At 46.9% G+C, this 27,712-nt stretch overlaps 1 protein-coding gene across 3 annotated transcripts in view; it reads right to left on the bottom strand.

Moving 5' to 3' along the window:
* NEK9 (NIMA related kinase 9) overlaps positions 1–27,712 on the bottom strand; it is a 335,370-nt gene that overhangs the window by 107,403 nt on the left and 200,255 nt on the right. For all 3 annotated transcript variants that reach the window (XM_033951413.1, XM_033951412.1, XM_033951411.1), the window contains exon 11: positions 26,702–26,846. In XM_033951413.1, the coding sequence (XP_033807304.1) occupies positions 26,702–26,846 (145 nt within the window). The remainder of the gene's footprint in view (positions 1–26,701; positions 26,847–27,712) is intronic.

The following is a 27,712-nucleotide window of genomic DNA, read 5'->3' as shown; positions in this document are numbered from 1 at the left end:
ATCATTGAGCACCTTGATGAACACAATCTGATGAGGACCAGCTAGCATGGCTTCAGCAAAGGAAGATCTTGCTTGACGAACTTGCTGCACTTCTTCGAGGGAGTAAACAGGCAGATAGACAAAAGTGGCCCGATCGACACTGTATATCTGGATTTTCAGAAGGCGTTCTACAACTTCAAAAAAATTGCAAGCCATGGGTAAAATACTCACGTGGATTAAAATCTGGCTGGCGGATAGGAAACAGAGAGTGGGAGTAAATGGACAATACTCAGACTGGAAAAGTGTCACCAGTGGAATGCCACAGGGTTCGGTGCTTGGGTCTGTGCTCTTCAACATATTTATAAACGATCTGGAAATTGGCACGACGGGAGAGGTGGTTAAATTTGCAAGCGATACTAAGTTATTCAGAGTACTGATGACGCAGGATTGCAAAGATCTGCAATGTGACATAAACACGCTCGAGAAATGTCCCACAACATGGCAAATGAGGTTCAATGTGGATAAGTGTAAGGTGATGCATGTCAGTAACAAAAATCTTATACACGAATACAGGATGTCAGGGGTGGTACTTGGAAAGACCCCCCAGGAAAGAGACTTGGGAGTACTGGCCGACAAGTTGATGAAGCTATCTGTGCAATGCACGGCGGCAGCAAAAAGGGCGAACAGAATGCTAGGAATGATTAATAAAGGGATCACGAACAGATTGGAGAAGGTTATCATGCCGATGTACCGGGCCATGGTACGCCCTCACCTGGAATACTGTGTCCAGCACTGGTCGCCGTACATGAAGAAGGACACAGTACTACTTGAAAAGGTCCAGAGAAGAGCGACTAAAATGGTTAAGGGGTTGGAGGAGTTGCCATACAGCAAGAGATTAGAGAAACTGGGCCTCTTCTCCCTTGAGGGGACATGATCGAAACAGTGAAGATAAGGGAGGAATAGACTTAGTAGATAAATACAGGTTGTTCACCTTCTCCAAGGTAGAGAGAAAGAACGAGAGAGCACTCTCTAAAGTTAAAAGGGGATAGATTACGTACAAACGTAAGGAAGTTCTTCTTCACCCAGAGAGTGGTGGAAACTGGAACGCTCTTCTGGAGGCTGTAATAGGGGAAAACACCCTCCAGGGATTCAAGACAAAGTTAGGCAAGTTCCTGCTGAACCGGAATGTACGCAGGTAGGGCTGGTCTCAGTTAGAGCACTGGTCTGACCCAGCAGCGGCAATTCTTATGTTCTTAACTTTGCACTTAAGCTGGCTTGCCAGCAGACTTTTTTTTACTCAATCAAGTGCTGCATCAACTGTAGGTTCACGCGGATTCCCGGTCTCACATTAAAGCAGCCTGTAGAGGATCGCTGGTCACCTGAAGTGATCCTAGCAGGCTTCCGTAGCCTCAGCAGCACGTTCTCTCTGCCGTGGTCCCATACATCAGTGGAGGGGCAGGACCACATCAGAGGGAACATGCTGCGGAGGCCGAAGGCAGCCTGTTAGGATCACTACAGCTGACCGGCGATCCTCTGCAGGCTGCTTTATTGTGATACCGGGAAGCCGCATGAACCTACAGCTGATGCAGTGCATGTACCTGAGCATGCACAGGTAATGGTGTCAGAGGCTGGAGCAGCCTGCCAGCTTCTCTGCTTCTCAAACAGCATAGGCAGGTCTCCAAAGGCAAAATTTCAGCTGACAGGGCTTGAGAATCCCTGCTAGCAAAGGTATGATCTGAGGAGGGGGGGAGGGAGAGTGGCAATGGTGGCAGTGCAAGGGGGGGTGGACTGAGAGGAAATTTCTGCCCCCCCCAAAACAAAAACAAACAAACAAAAAAATCACATCATCAGTGTGCACAGTGTCAAAGCCACAAACTATAAATGTACCATCATGTGCAATGCTACACACACAGTGCATGCTCTTTTCTATTCACACTCATGGCCTTGTTGCTTGCACTCATGGTATCTCTTCAAAGATGATATACAAATAAGAATAACAACTTTATTTTTATATACCGCAATACCACAAACAGTTCAGAGCGGTTTACAGAGGAAGAGACTGTATACAGACAGCGATGTTACAAAAAACTTTCAAAATTACATTAGCATGGTAAGATTAATCAAATTTTTCCTGGAAGTATTTTAGAAGTACAACAAAGCAGAAAAGGAGTTGGAGAAATTTATCAAAGAGATAAGTTTTGATTGACTTCCTAAAAGTTTGGTAAGAAAGAGCGTTTGAGATAAAGTTGGTTAAACATTTATTCCATTTGCCTGCTTGTAATGATAATGTTCTATCGAGGAATCTCTTGTAGATACAGCCCTTCAAGGATGGGAAAGCGAACAATTAGGCACTACGTATACAAGTTGCGCCTGGAAATTCTAAATGATGAGATAGATTGGGGATGACCCTGTTAAGGTTTTGAAGCAAAGGCAAGCAAACTTAAAAATAACCCTTGCTTCCATGGGGAGCCAGTGTAGTTTTTTATAATACAGGCTTACATGATCCGATTTCTTGAGACCGTAGAACAATTCTCAGTCATTTGATGGTTTTCTTAATAGATCCCAAGTATATAATATCGCAATAGTCTAAGATACTTAAGATCAAAGATTGAACCAGCAGTCGAAAAGAGAAGAAATCAAAATAGTGTTTAATGATACAAAGTTTCCATAAAGTAAAAAAAAACATTTTTTAATCTTAGAGTTAGTGTGATCTTCGAAAGTCAAGCTTCAGTCCAAGATGACACCCAGGATTTTGATGGTAGAATTAATTGGGTGGTCTGACCCATTTAATCTCAAAGAGGTATTTGTGATCTTGTTATTAGGACTTGCCAAAAAGAACTTAGTTTTATCCAAATTCAGTTTTAATTTAAATTGCGTAGTCCACTGCTCTACCTTGGTTTTTTTTTAACTGTTTTGTTTTTTTATTTTTGCTTTCTTCCCTATCATCCTAGATTGTCACAGAGCCAGAATGGGGTTGGAGAGGTTGTAACCCTATACTTCTACTAAGACTAAGGGATCCTTTTATTAAGGTACACATTTAGCGAGCACTAAATCAGTTAGCGTACCTTAATAAAAGGACCCCTAAGTATCTTAATAAAAAATTTATCCCGCGACTTAGCCTATGTTTTAGATTTCGGAACCTTATGTGATTGAGTTTGACACCCCATCAATGCAGAAGGCTGTTGAAGGCCCTCTAAGATAGGTACCACTCTCCTGGGACTAGGGTATGCAGGCTGAGATAGTCGGCCTTTAAATTGTCCACTCCCAATGGGCACGCTGCTGATAGAGCTTGCAGGTAGACTTCTGCCCAGCGAAAATAACAGCTGTGCCTCCAGTTTCAATGGAGCACTCTTGGTGCCTCCCTGTTTGTTGACGTAGGCCACTGCAGTGGCACTGTCTGAGATAACCCTGACCACTTTGCCTTCCAGGTGTTCTCCAAGATCTGTAGGGCCAGATGAATGGTTTGAAGCTCCAAGCGTTTGCTTCTCTGTGAAGGCAACAATCAGCCCTGAACTGGGTGACCCTTGCAATGTCCCTCCCAGCCGTAAAGGCTGGCATCTGTTATGAGAATCACCCAAGAGGATATGAGGAGCAGCAAGTCTTTTTCCTGCGACTCTGGCCAGGGTCACCAACGGAAACTTTGATGTGCCTCCGCCGTCTGGATCAGCAGCTTCTGCAGAGAATCAGGCTGTGAAGATCAAAGAAACATGATGGCAGATAAAGGCCAAATGGCCCACCCAGTCTGCCCATCAGCAGTAACCATTATCTCTTCCTTTTTCTAAGAGATCCCATGTGCCTATCCCATGCTTTCTTAAATTCAGACACAGTCTCTGTCTCTACCACCTCTTCTGGGAGATTGTTCCATGCATCTACCCTTTCTGTAAAAAACTATTTCCTTAGAATACTCCTGAGCCTATCACCTCTTAACTTCATCTTATGCCCCCTCATTCCGAAGCTTCCTTTCAAATGAAAGAGACTCGACTCATGCACATTTACGCCACATAGGTATTTAAACGTCTCTATCATATCTCCCCTTTCCCACCCTTCTTCCAAAGTATACATATTGAGATCTTTAAGTCTGTCCCCATATGCTTTATCACAAAGATCACGCACCATTCTAGTAGCCTTTCTCTGGACCGACTCCATCCTTTTTATATCTTTTTGAAGGTGTGGCCTCCAGAATTGTACACAATATTCTAAATTAGGTCTCACCAGTCTTATACAGGAGCATCAATACCTCTTTTTTCCTACTGGCCATACCTCTCCCTATGCAACCTAGCATCCTTCTAGCTTTCGGCATCACCTTTTCAACCTGTTTGGCCACCTTAAGATCATCACATACAATCACACCCAAGTCCTACTCTTCTGTCAGCCACATAAGTTCTTCACCCCCTAAACCAGTGGTCTCAAACTCAAACCCTTTGCAGGGCCACATTTTTACAGTTTATAAATCTTTCCTTTTGGCTAAGTCTTGTAATTTATAGCTAAAGGGACATATGATAAAGAAACTGATTTTATTTTTGTGATTATGATAAGCATATGAAGGGCCTCAAAATAGTACCTGGCGGGCCGCATATGGCCCCCGGGCTGCGGGTTTGAGACCACTGCCCCAAAGCATGACCTTGCATTTCTAAGCATTAAATTTTGGTTGCCAAATTTCAGACCATTCTTCAAGCTTCGCCAGGTCTTTCTTCATGTTGTTCACACCATCCAGGGTGTCTACTCTATTACAGACTTTGGTATCATCTGCAAAGAAGCAAATCTTACCTGACAGCCCTTCAGCAATATCACTTATAAAAATGTTAAAAAACAGGCCTAAGAACAGAACTTTGAGGCACACTACTGGTAACATCCATTTCCTCAGAGCAATCTCCATTAACCACTACCCTCTGTCGTCTTCCACTCAACCAGTTTCTAACCCAGCCTGTCACTTTGGGGCCCATCCCAAGGGCACTCAGTTTATTTATTAGACATCTGGGTGGAACACTGTCAAAGTGGGACAATAGTGCATCTTGGAGAAGACATACGTAAATGAGTTTTCACCCATGAACAACCACTGTGAACGCCACCATTGAACCCTGCATCTGCAGATAGTGCTAAACCAAGGGAGTTAGTTGGTAGTGCCTGGATCTCCAAAAACTTGCATCTTAGTTAAGTTTGCATGGCTCTGGCAGAAAAACTTGGCCTTCTGCATGTTGAAGCAAATGCCCAAGGGATTGCAAGAGGGCTCCAAGTGAGTCTTCCGAAAGTTCACAATTCAACCTAGGTCTTGCAGCAGCTAGACAACTTGTGCCCCTGCTGTCTATCCTTTGTGCTTATCAGCCAGTCCAAGTCACCTGGATTCTTGCCTTGCACAGGGGTGATGCAACAATGACTATCACCTTGGTAAAGGTGCAAAATGCTGTTCCCAGATCGAATGGGAGCACTAAGAACTGTAAATGCCATCCCAGTACATGGAATCTCAGAAACTTCCTGAGAGCCGAAAATATGGGAATATGCAAGTAAGCCTCTGCCAAATCTAGAGAGGCCAGAAATTCCCCAGTGCCACCTGGTCTCCATCTGGAATCGGGACACCTTCAGCATTGCATTGACCAACTTCAGATCCAACATTGGTCTCTAATTGTCGAGTTTTTCTTGGTGTGACACCTGGGGTCCAGGTTGTCTCCCATAGCTCTCAGTTTGGTGAGTCCCCTAAAACTCTCAGGTCTCTTTTTACCAGGTTTATTATGGTCTACAGAATGACATTGATAAGTAACCTTTTCTCTTGGCAATAAAGCACAAATGTCAGAATGGCTTCAGTTTCCGAGCTTTTATTATGGATCACAGCACTACTTTGCTGCTGACCCAGCAAGTCACCAAACATATACTCCTGGGAAACAGTACAAAAGGAAAAATCAAACTCTCAAACCAAACCATATTACATTGCTTTCTGTTCAAAGGAATTTCCAAGAGGAAAAAAGAGCTTTAGAGTTTTCAACTGGCTTCTTATAAGCATCTACTGACTCAGCAGGTTGTTTATCACACAATAGCCTGTCCATTAGCCACAGTACTATAATATAACAAATGTCCAGCTCAGCAAAAATAGCCTAAAGAAACTCTCCACCAAAAAAGCACAGTTACTTACCGTAACAGGTGTTATCCAGGGACAGCAGGCATATATTCTCACATGTGGGTGACGTCATCTACGGAGCCCCGGCGCGGACAGCTTTTCAAGCAAACTTGATTGAAGTTTCAAGTTTGCACACTGCACCACGCATGTGCGTGCCTTCTCGCCCACTAGAGGGCGCATCCCACCTCGTGGTCCTCAGTTCCATAACTAGCAAGGAAGCCATCCCCGGGGAGGCGGGCGGGTTGTGAGAATATATGCCTGCTGTCCCTGGATAACACCTGTTACGGTAAGTAACTGTGCTTTATCCCAGGACAAGCAGGCATGATATTCTCACATGTGGGTGACCTCCAAGCTAACCAAAAAAGGGCAGGTGGGAGGATGGCAATTTAGGAAAACAGATTTTGCAAAACTGACTGGCCAAACCGGCCGTCACTCCTGGATAAAGTGTCCAGACAGTAATGAGAGGTGAATGTATGAACCGAAGACCAAGTGGCAGCCTTACATATGTCCTCCATCGGAGTGGATCGGAGGAAGGCTATCGAAGCTGCCATCGCTCGGACCTTGTGCCCCGTGACTCGACCCGGGGGAGGAAGGCCAGCCTGAGCGTAGCAAAAGGAAATGCAAGCGGCCAACCAGTTAGACAGAGTGCGCTTGGAAACTGGATGCCCTAATCGATTGGGATCGAAGGACAAAAACAATTGAGGAACCTTCCGATGAGGCCTGGTGCGTTGGAGATAAAATGCCAACGCCCTCTTACAGTCAAGCGTGTGAAGCGCCGTCTCGCCAGGATGGGAGTGGGGCTTCGGGAAGAACACAGGAAGGACAATGGACTGATTGAGGTGGAAGTCAGAAACAACTTTAGGTAAAAACTTAGGATGGGTGCGGAGAACCACCTTGTCGTGATGAAAGACAGTGAAAGGGGGGTCCGCAACCAAGGCTTGCAACTCCCCGATCCGCCTGGCGGAGGTGAGGGCAATTAGAAACACCGCCTTCCAAGTCAGAAATTTTAAGAGGGACTTGTTGAGTGGCTCAAACGGGGGTTTCATCAGTTGAGCCAGAACCACATTCAAATTCCACACGACAGACGGAGGTTTAAGAGGGGGACAAACCCTGAGTAACCCTTTCATGAAGCGTGTCACCAAGGGATGGAGTGACAGAGGGCGTCCCTCCAGAGGTTGGTGGAAAGCAGAAATCGCACTGAGATGAACCCGCACCGAAGAGGTTTTCAAGCCGGAGCGCGACAAATGAAACAAATATTCTAAAACCGAGGATACCGGAACTGATACCGGATCCAGGTGAAAAGACGAGCACCAGGTGGAAAACCTGGTCCATTTCTGCGCATAGCAAAGCCTCGTCGAGATCTTGCGGGAGGCTTCCAACACCTCCTTCACCGATTGAGACAGGTCCGGAGGAGTCAGGGAACAAGAAACCAGGCTGTCAGGTGCAATGACTGCAGATTGGGATGTAACATGGATCCTTGACTCTGAGACAGCAGAGAAGGAGAGACAGGCAGGGGAAGAGGCTCTCTGGCACTGAGCTGGAGTAGCAGGGAGAACCAGTGCTGACGCGGCCACCGAGGTGCTATGAGAATCATCGTGGCCGTGGACGATTTTAGGTGTACCAACGTTCGCATGATCAGAGGGAACGGAGGGAATGCATACAGGAACCTCCCTTCCCAGTCGAGTAGGAAGGCATCCGCTTCCAGACGGTCCTGCGAGTACATCCGAGAACAATATAGTGGTAGTTTGTGTGTCTCCGGAGAGGCAAACAGATCCACCTGTGGCGTTCCCCAGCGAGCGAAGACCTCGCGTAGAACTGCTGAGTGTAGAGTCCACTCGTGCGGTTGCAGAAGTCGACTCAGTTTGTCCGCCAGGCAATTCCGTTCTCCTTGGATGTAGACTGCCCGGAGGAAGATGTTCCGGGAGGCCGCCCACTCCCAGAGGCGAAGAGCTTCGGAGCAGAGGGGCCATGACCCTGTTCCTCCCTGCTTGTTCACATAATACATTGCCACCTGATTGTCCGTGCGGACGAGGACCACCTGGTCCTGCAATATGTGAACGAAGGCTCGAAGTGCTAGGAAGATGGCTCGCAGCTCTAGCACGTTGATATGACACTGACGGTCTTCTGACGACCACAGGCCCTGCGTGCGAAGACCGTCGAGATGGGCTCCCCACGCGTACTCCGAGGAGTCCGTGGTCAGGACCTTGCGAAAAGGCGGAGTGCGAAACAATAGCCCCCTGGACAGATTTGAAGAGTCTGTCCACCAACGCAGCGATTTCCGCAAGGGCGGAGTTACCGAAATGAGGCGAGACACCGGGTCGCACTCCTGGCGCCACTGGGACGCGAGGGTCCACTGAGGGATCCTCAGGTGTAGCCTCGCAAACGGCGTGACATGTACCGTCGAGGCCATATGGCCCAGCAGCATCATCATGCGCTTGGCCGACACCCTCGATAGTTGGGAGACCTGGCGGCTCATCCGTACCAAGGTTTCCACCCGCTGGGTCGGCAGGTAGGAGCGTAGGCGCACCGTGTCCAGCACCGCACCTATGAATTGAAGAGACTGCGACGGTCTCAACTGAGACTTTGGAAAGTTTATCTCGAACCCGAGAGTTTGCAGGAAGGCAATAGACTGTCGGGTCGCTGAGATAACCCCCTCCCTGGTCGGGGCTTTGATGAGCCAATCGTCCAGGTAAGGGAACACATGGAGTCCACGTGACCTGAGGGCTGCTGCCACCACCACCATGCACTTCGTGAATACTCGTGGGGACGCGGCCAGGCCGAAGGGCAGTACCTTGTACTGGAGGTGGAGGTCCCCCACCTGGAATCGTAAGAATCTTCGACAGGCGGGGTGCACCGGAACATGGGTGTATGCTTCCTTCAGGTCGAGGGAGCACATCCAGTCCCCTTCCCCCAAGAGGGGGTACAAAACCGGGAGAGATAGCATTCGAAACTTCTCCCGGGCCAGGAATTTGTTGAGCTTCCTGAGGTCCAGTATGGGGCGCAGGTCCCCGGTCTTTTTTGGGACCAAAAAGTAGCGGGAGTAAAACCCCGTACCCCACTGGTCCTTGGGGACCGGCTCGACCGCCCGAAGCTTCAAGAGGGCTTTGGCTTCGGTTATAAGGGTCGGTAGCTGCGAACGGTTGCAGGGGACTAAACTTGGGGGACTGTCCGGCGGCGAGGACACAAAGTTGAGCGAGTAGCCCTCGGAGACGATCCGGAGCACCCAAGCGTCTGAGGTAATCCCGGTCCATGCCTCCCGGAAGAACCGAAGACGGCCCCCGATAGGAAGGGGTTCCTGAGAAAGTGCGGAGGGGAACCCGCCCCGTCCGCTCATCCCGTCAAAAGGAAGGCGCTGGCTTAGAAGGGCCCTGCGCCGGGGCTTGGGGTTGTCCCCCTCTGCCTCGCTGAGACGGACGTCTCGGAGGCGGTCTCGAGAAAGCCGGGGTCGACTTCTGAGGGTATCGGCGCGGCGGAGGCCGAAAGGGTTTCTGCGGCGGGGGCCTAGGTTTGGGGCGGACCAGGGATGCTAGAGAGCGCTCCTGTTCCGACAAGCGCTTGGTCGCCGCATCCAATGACTCGTCGAATAACTCGGACCCCACACAAGGCAAGTCTGCCAGGCGTTCCTGCAGGTTTGGGTCCATGTCGAGGGTGCGAAGCCAGGCCAAGCGGCGCATGGCCACCGCGAGGGCCGACACCCTCGAAACCAGCTCAAAGGCGTCGTACACTGCATGGAATAGGTACAACCGCAATTGAGACAGGTTGGACATAAACTTGTCGAATCCTGCTCTTTGGGAGTCCGGTAACGAGTTCCGATATTGAGGAAGGTCCTTCACCATACCACGCAAAAAGGAGGAAAAGGTGAAGGCGTAGTTTAGAACCCTGGTGGCCATCAGGGAATTTGAATAGAGGCGGCGGCCAAACTTGTCCAGGGTCCGCCCCTCCCTGCCTGGTGGAACCGCCGCCGAAACCCGTGAGGGCTGTGATTTTTTAAGAGCAGACTCCACCAGAAGAGACTGGTGTGAGAGCTGCGCCTTATCGAACCCTTTAGGGGGAATCGTCCTATACTTCGATTCCATTTTTGAAGGCACAGACGTGACTGTAAGAGGGTTTGACAAGTTCTTCAGCCAGGTTTGCAGAAGGACACTGTTGAGAGGGAGTCTAGGCACCTCCCTAGGAAGAATGGGGAGGTCCTGTTCCTCCAAAAATTCTTTGGAATACCGAGAGCCTACCATCAGGTCAATCCCCAGGGCTTGGGCCATGTCCTGAACGAAGGATGAAAATGAGGACGGCCTAGCCTGGGGAGAGGGGGTTCTCGACCGCCCCACCGAGGAGAGGGGGGAGGTCTCATGGGAATAATGAGGATCCCTAACCGATCCCGAATCCCAGGATCCCCTCTCGAGGGCCCTCGAGGGGGAAGGGGAAGTTGTCCTCCTCGCAGAACCCTTGGGTGAGGACCCCGGGGTTCGTGGGACACTCTCCCGTTTCCTCGGCGAGGCGGCCCGGGAAGACTTCCCATGGGGTGAGCGGAGGAGCCTCGGGTTGTCGAGGCGCAACTCCGACACCTGCAACGCCTCGCCCCCGAACGACAGGGAACGGTCGCGCCGAGGCGAGCCTCGGGGCCGCTTAGACTTCCTCGATCGACGCCCCGTCCGAGGTCGCGTCGAGGGCGAGGTGTGTCTGGAAGACCCGGAGGAAGAGGAGGAAAGACGGCGCACTCTGCGCAACTTTTCTTTGGGCCTTACACTCCGCTCAGGGGGTTCCCCCGAGGTCGAGGTCCGGGGCGGGGCCGAGACCGAGGTGAACGGGGTCCCAGTACCCGAGACCGAGGTCGCCGAGGCCGGGGCTCCCGAGGGAGCCGAGGCCGGGGCCTCCGAGACCGAAGGCGTCCAGGCCGAGGTCGAGGCCGCCGGAACCGCAGCACGCTGCAACACTTCCAGGGCTCCCGACAGCTCCGATGAGATCAGAGCTCGGAGGAGATCCTGGAAGGCCGGAATCCCCACGAAGGTGGGGAGTTCCGAGTCCGGGGCACACTCCCTGGAGGGCGACCTCGGTCTCGAGTATTCCCTCGGGGTGTGCGGAGTCGAGGTCCGATGCGGGGCCGGGGTCGACCCACCCGCCTTGGCCTGACTCGAGGATGGCTTCTTTGCTGAAGGGGATGGAACAGAGGACTTACCCGAAGCTTGCTTCACTGACGACGCCTTCGAGGAGGAGGGCCGAGGCGAGGCCAAGGCCCCCGAGGACGCCGAGGCCGAGGTCAAGGCCGGGGCCGAAGCCGAGGCCGACGTCGAGGCCTTAGGCGGCGCGTCGACGGCGAACAATTCGGCCATTCTTGCCTTACGGCGACGGAGGGCCCTGTTTTGGAAGGTAGCACAGCGATCACACGAGTCTGTCGGATGTTCGGGCCCAAGACAGACAATGCACCACCGGTGAGGGTCAGTGATGGAAAGCAACCTCTCACACCGGCTGCACTTTTTGAATCCCGTAACAGGACGGGACATCCACGAAGAAAAAGAAGAAGGCCGGGAACGTACCGACGTCCCGCGGCCACGGCTTCCGGGAGCTCCCGGAACCCGACGAAAAACGAAAGACTTTTTTTTTTTTTTTTTTTTTAAAAGAAACGAAAGGAAAAGAGTACCGCGAACTAATTCGAAGGGAAAAACAAACTAAACGCGGCAGCTAGAAGGCAAAAACACTGGAGCTCAGATCCACAGGGCTTTCTTGCTCCGCGGAAAAATTTGAACTGAGGACCACGAGGTGGGATGCGCCCTCTAGTGGGCGAGAAGGCACGCACATGCGTGGTGCAGTGTGCAAACTTGAAACTTCAATCAAGTTTGCTTGAAAAGCTGTCCGCGCCGGGGCTCCGTAGATGACGTCACCCACATGTGAGAATATCATGCCTGCTTGTCCTGGGATAAAGGTAAGTATTCATATACAGCAGGTCCATACTCTGCCACTCTGCCGTTGCAGAGTAGCTCCTGGCCATAGTTGCTAGCCAGCATTTTAATTAGATACTGCTGTCTGCATGAGCTCCAGCAAGCAAACATCTCTCACTGGGGAATAGCTAATACGTTCACAAACTCTGCACAGCTCAGAGGCTCTCTCATAAGAATGTCCAACCTTCCTTCAAAACAAAAACTTCAAAGAAGAACAAAAAGGCAAAACAGTCCTTTCCAGGGTTTAAGCCACCCAGGTTTGTAGCTCTAATCACAGTTCTAGCCACAATGATTAATCATAGCAAATTCACAGACTCACGATTTTCCTGCCCAAGTGGGTGTTTTTTTCAAACATCCTGGCAGGTTTATTTTATAGCCTCTTCACCCCCTTTGCCCTCTCCTACCCACACTGGCACTGTGATGTAAATAAAATAAACAAAGAAGACTTTTCTTCTCTCTGTTAAATCCTAGCTCACGTTTGCCGTCTAACACCAGCTCTGGCAGGACACACATTTCAAATCTGACATATTGTAATCACAAAAAAGAAAATAAAATATTTTTTCTACCTTTTGTTGTCTGGTCATTAATCAAATCATGTTGGTCTTCTGATAACTTGCTTGACAGGGTCTCCTTTCTTCGTGCTAACCATCTATCTTCCATCTCTGTCCTCCCCTTCCTTTTCCCTTCCCTCCCCCGGAGGTCTGGCATCTTCTTTTCTCATCTCCATCCAAGCAGCTGATGGACCCCACCATCCCCAGATCAACCATCTCTCCTTTTCTCAACTACCCTTTCATCCAGCATCTCTCCCTCCTTCCCCAGTGTAACATTTTTCCTGCCCTCCTTTCTGCCTCCCCATCCATCTTGCCCTCTTAATGAGTCCAATACTTTCTGCCTCCAGCACTCTTTCTCTCTGTCCTTGCCTCTTCCCTCGAATAGCAACCCTCCTTCCTACCCCCTAACTCATGCACCATCTCACCCTCTCCTCCAGTGTGTAGCACCTTTTCTTTCCTTCCTTTTCTGCCAGGTCCAGCAGCACCTCTCTCCCTTCCTTTTCCTTCCCCCCTGTCCAGCAATACCCCTTCTCCCTCTGTCCAGCAGTACCCCTTTTCCCTTCCCTGCTCCTCCTGTCCAGCAGAACCCCTTCTTCCTTCCCTTCCCTGCTCGCCCTGTCCAGCAGTACCCCTTCTCCTTTCCCTCCCTCAGTGTACTTCTAGACCAGAGCCCCCCTCCCCCGAAGGCCTGCATGTTCCCCCCCCTTTCTTTGCAGGTCCTATGGCTTCCCCCCGGGACTCCCACTCTTACTGCAGCCTGCAGAGAGGATTGCTGGTGCTCTACGCTATCCATGCAGGCTGCCACCGTCCTCAGAAGCACTTTCCCTCTAACACGATCCTGCCCCTGACGTAAGAGGAGGGGTGGGACCGCATCAGAGGGAACGTGCTTCTGAGGATGGTGGTAGCCTGCAAGAATAACTTAGAGGACCAGCGATCCTCTCTGCAGTAAGAGCGGGAGGCCAGGGGGAAAGCCGGAGGATGCAGCAAAGAGCGCCAAAGCACGGAGCAAGGTAAGACCAGGATTTCTGCAGCTATTCCCGATTGACCCTCCCCCTCAAACAGGAGCAGCAGCGACAGGCCAGCAAGAAGCAGCGCTGCCACTCCTGCTTTAGGAAGGCACAGGGAAGAGGGTCGATCAACAAATCAGCCAGGCCGATTTTTTGAAAAAATCAAATAGATTCGAATCGATTCACCCAAAGTGAATCGATTTGAATTGGAAATCAGGCAGCACTAGCAGGCTGGCTTTTAGTATGCTCCAAACCCTGCCCTCTCAGCTGGGCATGGGGGAAGGGGGCTAGCTCTGGCTGATTGTCTCAGCTTAGCAACAGGGAGCTTTTCCTGACCCTTTCCTAACGGAGCAGGGAGGTAATTATGTTTTAAACTCCTCTCAGAATTAGATCCCCTTTTACAGGGAGACAAACTATGCTGTCTTTGTTCACCAGCAATATGTAGGCTCATCCAGCAGTAGCCATCGCACTCAGGCTCTATAACACTGACCTAATTAGCTCTACGGCACTGGAGCTGCTTGTATTTCCTAACCCCCCACTGGAACAAAACCTCTGGGAACAGTGGGTTTGTTACATTGGGCACAATGAAATATATGGAGTAGCTGCCCAAGACCAATACTTCAGCTAGTAGTGGTTCTATGGCCTCAATATCCAGAAGCTGTTTCACTGATGCTCAGATCCTGATCACTTTCTCTGGCTGAGCAGCTGGAGAGTCTACAATTAAGTCCAGTAGAGGATAAAAGGATTTTTGCTTGTATCACTCTTGAATGAAGTGCACCCAGTTGTCTGAGCATATCCTTGCAGAAGCCTCCTAATAAGCCAACAACCTCCCTTCAATCCACATGGGGGAAGGGGGGGGGGTTCAGCCACCTACCTGGCATCAGGTAGGTGGCTGTAGGACTTAGGGATATGTAACAATCATTGCATAGTAAACTGCTTCACCCCATTATTCTGTCCCTTGCATTGCATTTTGCTCTATAAGTCTCTCGCACTGCTTTCTCCACTATATAAATATCTCTGCTGTATATGTACAGTCTCCTGCATGGTAAATCTACATTGTTCTTCGCTGTATAAACACCTTTACTGAATATGTACAGTCCTCATTGTATCTTCGCTGTAAATGTACAGTCTCTTACACTGTAAACCGCTCTGAACTGTTTGTGGTACTGCGGTATATAAAATAAAGTTATTATTATTATTATCAATGAGAATTCTAGGAGAAGCAGGGTGTGCACTAGAGCAGTGTTCTTCAACCTTTTTACACCCGTGGACCGGCAGAAAAAAAAGAATTATTTTGTGGACCGGCAAACTACTAGGACTAAAATTTAAAAACCCCGTTTCCGCCCCATCTCCGCGAGTCGGTCCCCACAAATCATCTGATCCCATCCACACAAGCCTCAGTTATGATTTTATATTGAATGTATTTTATTAAAGTATAAAAAGAAGCAATATTCTGTACAATTGTCATTTTACAAATACAAATAATTCAGAGCAGGATCAACAAAACCCCTGTCTCCCCTCCCCTTCACATATATCCCCTCTACTATCAAGAAAACTGAACAAGCCAAATTATTACAGAATGCTACACAGAAATATCATGCTAACAGAATACTGCAGTCACACATGACAGGAATAGTTTTAGGGGAGTGCAACTAGGGCAACTGCCCCCTGGTCAGAGAGCGCCATAAGCCAGCTGGAAGCTAAAGAAGCACTGCCTGGGCTTTGCAGTCCCCAGTTATGTCTAACACCAGCTCTAGCAGGATATATATTTCAAATCTGATATATTCTAATCACAAAATAGAAATAAAATTATTTTTTTCTACCTTTTGTCGTCTCTAGTTTCTGCTTTCAATCTTCTTTTCACTCTCTTCCTTCCAGCGTCTGCCCTCTCTGTCTCTTTCTTATGTCCCCCCCACTGTCTTCCAGATTTTGCCCACCCCCAAAGCCAGCCAGCTCTGCCACCTCTCCATTTTTTTCTCTGTCACCACCCCATCCCCTATGCTCTGGCATCTCTCTCTTCTCCTTTCTTTCCTTTGCACCCCATAGTCTGGTATCTTCCCTTCCCTGATTCTCTGGCCTTTCCTTTTCTTCCATCTTTCGCTCCCCCTCCATGCTCTCACATCTCCCCCTTCCTTTTCCCTTAGTCTGGCATACCTTCCTCCTTCCCTCCAAGCCCTGGCATCTCCTTTCATTCCCTCCCTCATCTTCCTTCTCCCTCCAGCTGGGTACCGCAACACTCTCCCCTGCAGCTCTGGACTTCCCCACACCTGCTCTCCCAAAATTGCCATGCTTCGGTTCCTCTTTTTCCTTCCTCCCTCCCCCCGCGGGACCCTGCGGCACCATCAGCTCTTACTCCCTCTAACGCCGGCCCTGCAGCTCCGGACTCCCCCCCCCCTTCCGGATCGCTATTATTTTAAATGTTATAGCGGCGGCGCTGTATCCATCAGTGGAGACGTCTAACCTCGGCCTGCCCCGGAACTCTTACTGCAGCAGCCGCCCGTCTAGGCAGGAACAGGAAGTCACTGTTGTAGTAAGAGTTCCGGGGCAGGCCGAGGTTAGACGTCTCCACTGATGGATACAGCGCCGCCGCTATAACATTTAAAATAATAGCGATCCGAAGGGGGGGCAGGTGTGGGGAAGTCCGGAGCTGCAGGGCCGGCGTTACACCAATGAGAACAAGGGGCGGACCGCCCCCCACTTAATACGCCACTGATTACGGGGATCATGAAAGGAGCCGCCGCTGCTGCATCTTAGGCGATCAGGGCAGACCGCCACCGCCGCCGCTTCCTCTCACCTCCGCTCGAGTGAGCGACACCAGAAGAAGCATGAGCGACGCCACTGAAAATAGTGAGCGATCGCTCATGCGCTCACCTTAGAGGGAACACTGTGTGACCTCCCCTCCCAGCAGCTCTTCTTACTTCCCAGTGCAGCGATTCACGAAGGCAGCCTCGGATCCTTTGTTGGGTCGCGCCGCCTCTGAGGAAAGAGGAAGTTGCATCATCAGAGGCAGCCGCGACTCAGCAAAAGCCCCGAGGCTGCCATCGTGAATCGCTGCGCTGGGAAGTAAAGGAGAGCTGCAGAGAGGGGAGAAAGCCACTGTCGGAGGCTCCCCAAGATCTCTCCGGCCCAGCGCACGCTTCACATGTTGATCTTGCCGGCCCTGCGCGGACCGGCAGGAAGTTGAAGTAAGTCAATCTTGCCGGCCCTGCGCGGACCGGCAAAAATTTCCTGCGGACCGGCACCGGTCCGCGGACCGGCGGTTGAAGAACTGTGCACTAGAGGTCTGAGCTCTCCTGGAGCCTCCAAACCTCTGCCGAGATCCTTGAAACTATGGGTAGAGGACCCCACTGAATATTGAGGAAATCGTCAAGAACCCCGAAATAAACCATAAGAACATAAGCATCGCCTCTGCCGAGTCAGACCATAGGTCCATCGTGCCCAGCAGTCCGCACCCGCGGCGGCCCCCCAGGTCCATGACCTGTAGTGTTCTTTCACTTAAGACATTTTATTCTTTATAGTACCCCTCTAGCTATACCCCTCAATCCCCTTTTCCTTTAGGAACATGTCCAACCCCTTTTTGAAACCCAAAATCGTACTCTGCTCTACCACCTCCCCCGGAAGCACATTCCAGGTATCCACCACCCACTGGCTGAAGAAGAACTTCCTAGCATTTGTTCTGAATCTGTCTCCCTTCAGTTTTCTTGCGTGCCCTCTTGTTTTTGTTTCCCCCGCCAGTCTGAAGAATCTGCCCCTCTCCACCTTCTCTATACCCTTCATGATCTTGTAAGTTTCTATCATGTCCCCTCTAAGTCTCCATTTTTCCAGAGAAAAGAGCCCCAGTTTCTCCAGCCTCTCAGCATATGAGAGGCCTTCCATGCCTCTTATCATTTTTGTTGCTCTTTTCTGGACCCTCTCGAGTGTCGCTATATCCTTCTTAAGGTACGGCGACCAGTATTGAACGCAGTATTATAGCCCGATATAGCGGCAGGATAACTTCTTTGGTTCTGGTAGTGATTCCTTTTTTAATAATTTCCAACATTCTGTTCGCCTTCTTGGAGGCCGCTGCGCATTGTGCTCCCGACTTCATTGATTGGTCCACTAAAACCCCCAAGTCCCTTTCTAGGTTGCTCTTCCCCAATACCCTCCCCCCCCATCATGTAGCTGAACATCGGGTTTCCTTTCTCTATGTGCAAGACTTTGCATTTCTCTACATTGAAACACATTTGCCATTTATTTGCCCATTCACTCAGTTTGTTCAAGTCCCTTTGTAGTTCTTCACATTCTTCAACAGTTCTAACTCTACTGGAGAGTTTTGTGTCGTCCGCAAATTTTATGACTTCGCACTTCGTCCCCACTTCCAGGTCATTAATGAATATATTGAACAACAGTGGTCCCAACACTGACCCCTGCGGGACACCGCTCGTGACTGCTTCCCAGTCAGAGTAGTGTCCTTTTACTCCTACCCTCTGCTTCCTGTCCGCCAACCAATTACAGATCCATCTGTGCACTTCCCCCTCCACCCCATGGTTCCACAGTTTCCTTAGCAGGCGTTCTTGGGGTACCTTGTCGAAGGCTTTTTGAAAGTCCAGATATATGATGTCTATGGGGTCACCTTTGTCCAATTGTTCGTTAATCCCCTCGAAGAAGTGCAGTAGGTTCGTTTGGCAGGATCTCCCTTTACAGAAACCATGCTGGCTGGTTCTCATCAGATTATTTCTTTCTATATGTTCATTTATGCTGTCTTTGATTAATGATTTGGCCAGGAGCTCTTGACCTGCTATCAGGCAATGACTTCAGGTGATGATCTGCCACATTGACCATAAGATCATCCAGTCATTTTCTAGAGAACATTTGGCCCTGAAACAGTAGCCCACTCAAAGTGGCCTTGGAAACCAAATCTGCCAACCAGAGCATTCTACTGGTGGAGAACAAATAAGCAGAAACCTTGCTAATAACTCTGAAAACATCAGATAGAGCATATGCTACATAATCCAACACCAAAATTAGGATCTGGGAGCATGCGTCATCCCTCGCCAATGGGGCTTGACACAATCTGTTATGGCAGCCATGTACAACAAAAGAAGCCACAGCCGCCACTTTTAGATTCATGAACCCACTCATCAAGCTCAGCATATACTTGATATGATTTTGATACCCACTTCTCAATCAATCTCTCACTCAGTCCCAAACATTCTGTCAGTTCCATGGTCCGATCATAATCTGATCTCTCTAAACCTTTATCTTACAGAATCTTTTACCCCAATTCAATTCTCTGAAATTAAAACATTCTCATATAGAGACTTTTCCAAACTGGAGATTTCTGATATCTCACCATACTTCAGCCCTTCCATAACCTTTGCAAAATTCACAACCATTGAAGAACAATTTCAATACTGAAACTCATCCCTAGAATCTATTGTAAATGCTAAACTACCACTAATCACTAAAACAGTATCCATTCAAAAATTTAAAAACCCCTGGTATTCCAAAGAATTATCTCAACTAAAAACACAACTTCGTGCCTCAGAAAGGAAGTGGCGTTCTTCCAAAACTCTTATTAATCTCCAAAAGTTCAAAGATAACGCTTCTTATTATAAAAGCAAACTTACCCAGGCAAAAAAATCTTATTACAACAACAAAATTCAAAAAGCTAAAAACACTTCAGTATTATTTAATATTTTAAAATCTATTAATCCAGAAAAAAAATGAAAATAACTAATCCAAAATCAACCTTAACAGCACAAGAACTAGCAGACTATTTCTGCCAAAAGATCGCCATGATTAGACAAAACTTTACAAATAATACAACTTCATCGGCACTGGAAAACACAAACACAAATAATTTCATTCCTACTGCTAAATGTTCAAACCTCAGGACACCATCCTTAAAAGAAATAGAAGGACATCTCAAATCAATCAACTTAAAAGGCTCTCCTCTAGAACTTTTTCCACCATTCTATCTGAAGAAAGTTTTTCATAGCTTTGGCCCTTTTATTCTTTCCCTTATCCAAAACAGTTTCTTCTCTGCAACCGTACCTACCTCTTGGAAAACCTCTATCATCACACCAATAATAAAAAATTCCAAAACCAGGCAAGACGACATATCTAACTACCGCCCCATTTCTAACCTACCTTTCTTAATGAAACTTTCCGAAAAACTAGTCTTTGAACAACTTTCAGAATTCATAGAATCTTCGAACGCATTACATCCCAACCAAACTGGCTTTCGAAAACATCACAGCACGGAATACTCAATGATCGGTCTCGTAACAAATATCCACTACTATCTTGACCAGCACAAATCTGTAGCTCTCATCTCATTAGACTTATCTGCTGCATTCGATACAATTGACCACGAACTTCTACTAAATCGAATGCATTCATTAGGCATAGAAGGCCAAATCCTTAACTGGTTAACTTCTTTTTTATCAAACCGTACATCTCAAGTTAAATTTAATGACGTTTATTCTGCAAATTTTTCCTCTACTTATGGGGTACCTCAAGGATCAATACTATCGCCTCTTTTATTTAATATTTTTCTATCACCTCTCATTACTATTTCACAATCACTAGGCTTTACAGCCTTTTCTTACGCAGACGACATTCAACTCATTCACCCTCTCAATCCAGAAAAAAAGGAAGAAATAAAAAGCATCAATGATAAATTAGAACTAATAAAAAACTGGCTAAACAATAATAAACTAGCTCTGAATACTCAAAAATCAAAAACTATGCTATTTACTTGGAAAGGAAACATAACTTCAAAAATACCATTCATACTGGATAACACTCCTCTAGAATCTGTACTTCAACTGAAAATTCTTGGGGTAATAATAGATGTAGATCTATCATTCCACAGCCATATTAGCCAAATAGTTAAATCATGTTTTTACAGACTTCGGCTTCTTTGTTCAATTTCTACCTTTTTAGACCCTAAATCAATTAACATATTGGTTCATTCTTTAATCATCTCAAAATTAGACTATTGTAATTCCCTCTTAATTAACATAACCCAGAAAGAAAAAAGACGGCTTCAAATGATCCAAAACACAGCAATTAAATTAATTTACAAAGCAAAAAAATATGATCACGTGACCCCATTATTTATCAAATCTCATTGGCTTCCCATTTCTCACCGAATCACTTTCAAAATTTTATTTCTGGTTTACAAAACACTAATTTCCAACGAACCTTTATTTATATCAAAAATGATTATTCCATATAACTCTGCACGTACTCTAAGATCATCCTCATCGAATTTACTTTCAATCCCCTCACTGAAAATTATCGGCACCAGACGGAATGATATTTTCTCCGTTATGGCCCCTACATTGTGGAACTCCCTTCCAAATTTTATTAAAAGCGAAAAAGATCTCGTCTCTTTTAAGAAAATTTTAAAAACATATCTATTTCAAGACGCATTTGATATATGATACGATATACTCAAATTTGATTCACAATACGATTTACTCAAAATTCTAACATTTTACAATAATTAACAAAATTTTACCTTACCCCTTTATTTCCTACTGTTTTCTCCCTTCTATGTAAATTCTAACAAACAACAAAATTGTCTGTCTAATGTCTGACTTATTTAAATTTTATGTAATACCAACATCTGATGGTTTTTAAATTGTACATCGCTTAGATATTGTAATAAGAGATTCATCAAATGTGATTAAACTTGAAACTTGACCCAAGGCCAGGGCCTCAAATTGCCTTTTGAGGAGGTCTTGCCCATCCTTTAAACTTACTCCGCCTTCACTAGGCGGCTGAGTACATTTAGTCACTTGCACTATCAATGAATCCACTTTAGGCAGGACAGATGCTGAAAATCCAGAGCTATCGGATACAACTTTGTCATTGTCCTGTATACAGGGTCCCACAGTCAAATGTATAAAATGTGAATAAAGGGAGATTGAGGATCTCAGAAACCTGCTTGGGATTTGATAAATGAACCTTTAGTCAAGACTAACTGGTTCCATGTTTGAATCATTGATCCTCTGAAACTCCCCCACCTTATTCTGAAACTTCCTTGCTGTGTTTATAGTTTCTTTATTAATTATTCTTCTTTAAAATAAGTCTTTCATTTTTGATCCCACATACCATCTGTTGGCAACTTCAGTTTGATACTGCCTTCAAGAGTCTCTCACTGCTCTGAAAGCATGTTGGTAATATCTGGATGCGGAAGGACAAAACGTAGTCTGAGCCTTAGAGCTGCTCAAAACTGAAAGCTGAGCCTCAGAGGTCTGGGGGAGCACCAATAATTCCCCCAAGGATTTTGCAATTACTTCTAGCAATACCGACGGCTTAAAAAGGTGGCACACCGTCAGGTCTTTCCCCTGATCCAGGCCTGCCATAGAGTGATGGCCCCTTGCTGAGACCCTGCATCCTCCAAAATCGATTTTAAGGATCTGCCCCCCCCCTCCCCAATTTGGTTTGTCAGGCTTTCAGCCTGTTATTCACTGTGCCATGCTGTGTGCTGGGAGCTGCAAGTGTAGAAGCTATAAATTTCTAAGTACCTGTCTTACTTTTTAATTTTAATTGTTACTGTTACAGGTTACTTTACCCTGGTTAATCTGATTCTGCATCTTCGCTGTAAATGTACAGTCTCTTCTCCTGTAAACCGTTCTGAACTGTCTTGTGGTATTGCGGTATATAAAAATAAAGTTATTATTATTATTAAATAGCTAATAAGCCTGGAATCTGGACTGCTTGTCTGTTCTGATTGCCTTTAGGGCCTAACGAACTGGTCAGAGACCTCAACTCCCACCAGATCACGTACACACAAACGGGGAAAGAAAGCAGTCCTGGATAAACCACCAAGGTGCCACTCAGCCTGCGCTCAAGCCCACTATTAATGAACCTGAGGTGAGCCTTGCTCCCAAATTGAAGGTCCATGTACCCCTGGACTAATAGTGCAGGCTGTCCAAGTAGGTGCACTGCAAAGCTATCTGCCTCTTGGAAGCAGACCCTTGAGCTCAGAATCTGTGCTCTTCTGCAGCCAGAGCTGTCCCAAGAGTGGGATCCTTTGCAGCACCGAAAAGCCTTGCAAACAGTCCAAAAAAACAAACATAATTGAAAAATAAACATGAGCAGAAAAGACTGGCTCCTCTCATCTCGCTTTCAGAGAGACAGTCCAGTGATGGGAGGCGGAGCAAAAGAATGCTAATGAGGATCTCTACAAGAATTCTCATGAGAAGGGATTGACTACCCACCGATTCATGAATAGAAAGAGGTTTTTAAAACAAAATCGGGAAATCTAAGATGGCCAACATAGCAGCATTTTGGCGCTAGAAAACAGTCAAGGAAAATTGGATAGAAACACAAAAATTCAGCAAAAGGTAGAGGACCCAAATACTAGCTACAGTACTCTCCCCAATATTTGCAGGGGTTATGTTCCAAGAACCCCTGTAAATGTCGAAAAACCGCAAATACGATTTTTAGGCAGGGGAGACAGGAGAGGGCAGCTGGAGTGCCAGCGAGTGAAGGAAATCACTCTGATCACCTCTTCCTGTACTAAAGTTGGGCCTCACCAATCAGGAGCTGCTTTGACGTGGTCCTTCTGACAGTGGCCAGAATTTCACCAAAGCGGCTGCTTCAGGAAATTCAGTCCTAATCTGGACTTGACGTGTGGTTTGTCCAACATATAATTTAGGAAGAGTGGGTTACCTTCGAAAGCTAATCATAAACTACTTTATTATAGAAGGGATGGGAGGGGGGAATTTGAATTTATTAAATGATTAGATCACTATGAAGAATTATCGATGTGATATATTTGATTGAAAGTAAGACTGAAAGGGAGGGAGAGATGGGATATAATATTTATCTATTAGTTTCATAAATGATAGAATTTCAATGGTGTATTTATTGATGAATGTTTAATATATATGTATTTGTTGTAAGATGAAAAATGAATAAAGAATTTATTAAAAAAAAAAAAAGTTAATCCAATAAAAAAGGTATTATTTTTTCCTTTATGGTTTTTTCTTTCTTTCTTCATATTACATTGAAGAGTGGACTAACATGACCACCACACCTTTTCACAGCAAATGGGAGAGTGTGTGTTTCTGTGATCCAAATACTAGCCCCAGAAACCTTCCAAACTGCATTTTTGGGACACCCTCCCCCCCACACCCACACTTCTCCCATAGACAGCAATAGACTGTACTCACAGTTCTGTTACAATACTTTTAGTACTGTGCCTGCTTCAGCTGAAAACAGCAGCTGGGAGATGGATAAGACTTCTGTCTCAGACAAGCATGAAATTTTACTCCAGGCTGCCAGTCAGACCCTCAATGAGTTCAAGACTCCATCCCCCCCCCCAGCTCCTCACATATTTTCAGGGGGGGAGACACGCAGCTGGCACCCAATAAAGCCTTCAGGACCAGTATAGGGCCATACAGCCTGTGCTCAAGCTTCAGTAAAAGCCAGGAGCGAGCCAGGCTACCAGGGGAACAGTCCCCAAGCTACCAAAGTGTTAATGAATGCTGGCCAGGCAGGTTCTCTGTAAAAGAGTTGCCCTCCCAGCTACAGACTTCTGACCACAAAGCCTTTGCTTTCTTCCAGGCAGAGCTGCCCCAGTAGCATCACAAGCCTCACCGTTTAGACCAGGGGTGCCCACACTTTTTGGGCTTGCGAGCTACTTTTAAAATGACCAAGTCAAAATGATCTACCAACAATAAAATTTTAAAAAAACACAACGCACACTGTACTCATAGAATTGTTAATTATCATTCCTATTCCGGGGTTTTTTCAAAGAGGTCAAAGCAGATGACTCTATGCACTGTCACCTCAGTAACAACCATACAAAAACAGACAAATACCCACCCCCTCCCTTTTTACTAAACCACGATAGCAGTTTTTAGCGCAGGGAGCTGCGCTGAATGCTGCTCTCGACACTCATAGGCTCCCTGCGCTAAAAACCTCTATTGTGGTTTAGTAAAAGGGGACCATATTGTAAAATAGAGAGAGCAGATATAAATTCAGACACATTTTGATCACTAAATTTAAAATAAAATCATTTTTCCTACCTTGTCTGGTGATTTCATGAGTCTCTGGTTGCACTTTCTTCTTCTGACTGTGCATCCAATCTTTCTTCCCTTCTTTTAGTCTGTATGCTTCCTCTCCTCCTGACCTCATTCCCCCCCCCCAACGTTTTCTTCTTCTCTCCCTGCCCTCTCTTTCTTTCTCTCTTCATGCCCCCTTTCTTTTTTTCTGTTTCTCTTCTTTCCTTCTGTCTCCCTGCCTGCCCTCTTTCTCCCTCCGTGCCCTCCCCCAAGCCACTGCCATCGGATAACAGGCCCCCAAAGCCGCCCGCCACCGGCCAAGCTCTCCTTGCTTCGGGCCCACCAGCATTCCTCTCCCCGACATCAATTTTGCCGTCGGAGAGGAAGTTCCGCTGGCCAGAACTTCCTCTCCGACGGCAGAATTGACGTCGGGGAGAGGAAGGCTGATCGGCCCAAGATCGACCTATTGGGAGAAATGCTGCCGGGTCCTGCCTTTGAGGAAACAGAAAGTAGGCAGGACCTGGCAGCAAGAAGAGCAAATCGCAAGCTTCACTGACCTGTCTCCCACTGTAGCCCGCGAACGGGGCTCTAACATGTGCGTGCCGGCTTCCCTTCTCTCCCCCCATCCCCCGGACATAACTTCTGGTTTCAGAGGGAAGAGAAGGGAAGCCGGTACAAGCACACGTTAGCCCCCGGAGCATAAGTTCTCCAAGCCTTTTTTTTTTTTTTAAATGTTGAGCGGCGACGGCAGCAGCAGAATTTAGGAGCGGGGCAGTCAGGAGGGGAAAAAAGAGAAGGGAAGAAGGGAACCCGCTCTGCGATCAACTGGGGTCACCTGAGCGAGCGACCTGTCGATCGCGATCGACGTGTTGGGCACCCCTGGTTTAGACAATAACAAATTCAATTTAGAGCAGATCAGAAAAACACCTTCCAACTGGCTTGTAGAAGGAAAAACTGAAGAGATGGGGCACAGCCCAGAGATACAGGAGACAGAGCAAAGGTAGATGATGCCTTCTTCAAACTTGTGAGTGAAGAATCCACTGGTTCAAGATTCATATCTTTTGCACTAGAAGGACCAATGCAGAACCCTACCACAAGCCAAACCATGTGGTAACCATGGGGTTAAGATGAAAAGATACTGGCCGAGCAATGCAAAAGGGGTAGAATGCTAGTGTTAACTCATGGAGAAACCATGGAGATTGCATTGCTCGGCCAGTAGCTTTTCATTGCATTAAAATTTTGAAACAATATGGTGAAAAAAAGATTTTTGATGCATGCACAACACAGGAAATTTTTCATACAGTTCAAGGCAATGTCTAAAACACACCTTCTCTCTCCCCCCAGCCTACCCTGCCCTGGATAGGTATCTAGCTTAAAAAAAATCAACACAGTACAACAGAATGTTAGAAAAATTCTCTGTACAAACAAAATAAAACAGAAAGAATAAAGAATAAGAAGGTCTTCTATATAAGAAAAATGCAAAATAAAAACATTATGGATGTGGGATACCATTAAGCTGGGCTATTTTAGCACAAGTCCTATTTTATGCAGTGAGGTCTAGTTATTAATAACCTGGAGACTTTCTTGGAGAGTCCCGTTTTGAAGCCACTGATACACCCTGAGGCAGGCCAATGTTGGTTTTACAAGATAAGTTGAAAACTTTTTCATCTATTTTGTTGAACTTCAGTTTTGCATCATCCAGAGCCTAAGTTAATTCTACAATATCAAGGATGGTTTTTTATGCCTATGAGGGTTTAGCCTGAACACCTTACATCCATTGGGGATGGTGGGAGGGACTTGTATCTGAAGCTTTTTCCATCCTTGACACATTGTGCATATGCAATTGTTACCTTGTTGCATGGTCCATGGGAATGTGTAATTTATCGACATAATTAGATTTTCACCATATCTGTGTCCTTTTTGCTACCACTAAAATAAACCATCTTAAGTATAGCCCAAGTTGATAAGTTCCTCCCTAAATGACACAGAATGTTGAGTCCATGTTTTATCCATCACACAATGTGGGCAGTTCTTCTCAGCTGTTCCATAGGGCACTCCTGCTCTCTTTTTCCAGCCATCACACAAAGCACACAACCCTGCAAAGCTGTCTAACCTGTAACACAGACGGTGAAGTCGTAGCCACAGGACACCTGGCGGATAGCTTTTCCCTGCAGCTTCTCCACATGCTTTGGCTGGCGGTATGATGCTCGATCCCCATGGCCCAGCTGTCCACTCAGCTTGCTGCCTCCCTGCATGTTCTGTGGGACAACAAACAGAGCACTTATCTAAGCTAAACCTTTTCGTTATCCATTTACTGTCCCCAGCTCTGGAGTACAAGTGGTTCGATTTATTTACTGCATCAAGATTTACAAAGACTAGGGACACTCAAAGTTACAGAGTAATACTTTTAAAACCAATAGGAGGAGATGTGATTTATTTACAGGAGACCCACCTCCCGCCCGCTGCCTCCTTGAAATTTAAGTTGAAGGGATATTCCACTCATTTATATTCCCCTGCAACTCAGAGGAAGAAAAATGGGATATCAATACTTATCAGTGACAAGCTATCCCCAATTATTCATTCTGTTAAAACAGACTCTGACGGAAGGTGGTGTCTGGTTCATGCTGCGTTGCACTCAATAGATTTTGTGCTCCTTAATATTTACGCTCCTGTTTTGGACCATCCGGACTTTTTCAAAGATCTTCAGCTGGCGTTAGTTGAATATGGTTCTTGCTCTCTGATATTAGGAGGTGACTTCAACCAAATTCAGGACATTTATATAGATCGATCATCATCTTGCAGACCCTCAAAGTCCAAATCTTTCTCAGCCCTACATGCTTTAATGGAAGCCTTCTCCCTTGTAGATCCTTGGCGTTTACTGCACCCGAAAGATAGAGAGTACTCTCACTTTTCATCACCACACAACACTTACTCAAGAATTGATTTCTTTCTTCTTTCCCCCTCACTCATTCAAGACGTAACAAATACTATCATACATCCAATATCTCTTACAGATCACGCAGCCATTTCCTTGCACTTAACTATTTCTGCCCCACGCAAAGAATCTCCCTCTTGGCGACTTAATAATGCCTTACTTTTAGATGATGCAATAGTGGACAAAATC

The sequence above is a fragment of the Geotrypetes seraphini genome, chromosome 7 (genome assembly GCF_902459505.1).
Source record: "Geotrypetes seraphini chromosome 7, aGeoSer1.1, whole genome shotgun sequence".
Classification (NCBI taxonomy): domain Eukaryota; kingdom Metazoa; phylum Chordata; class Amphibia; order Gymnophiona; family Dermophiidae; genus Geotrypetes; species Geotrypetes seraphini.
Note: the sequence above shows the minus strand (reverse complement) of the source record. Positions and strands in the feature narration are given on the sequence as shown.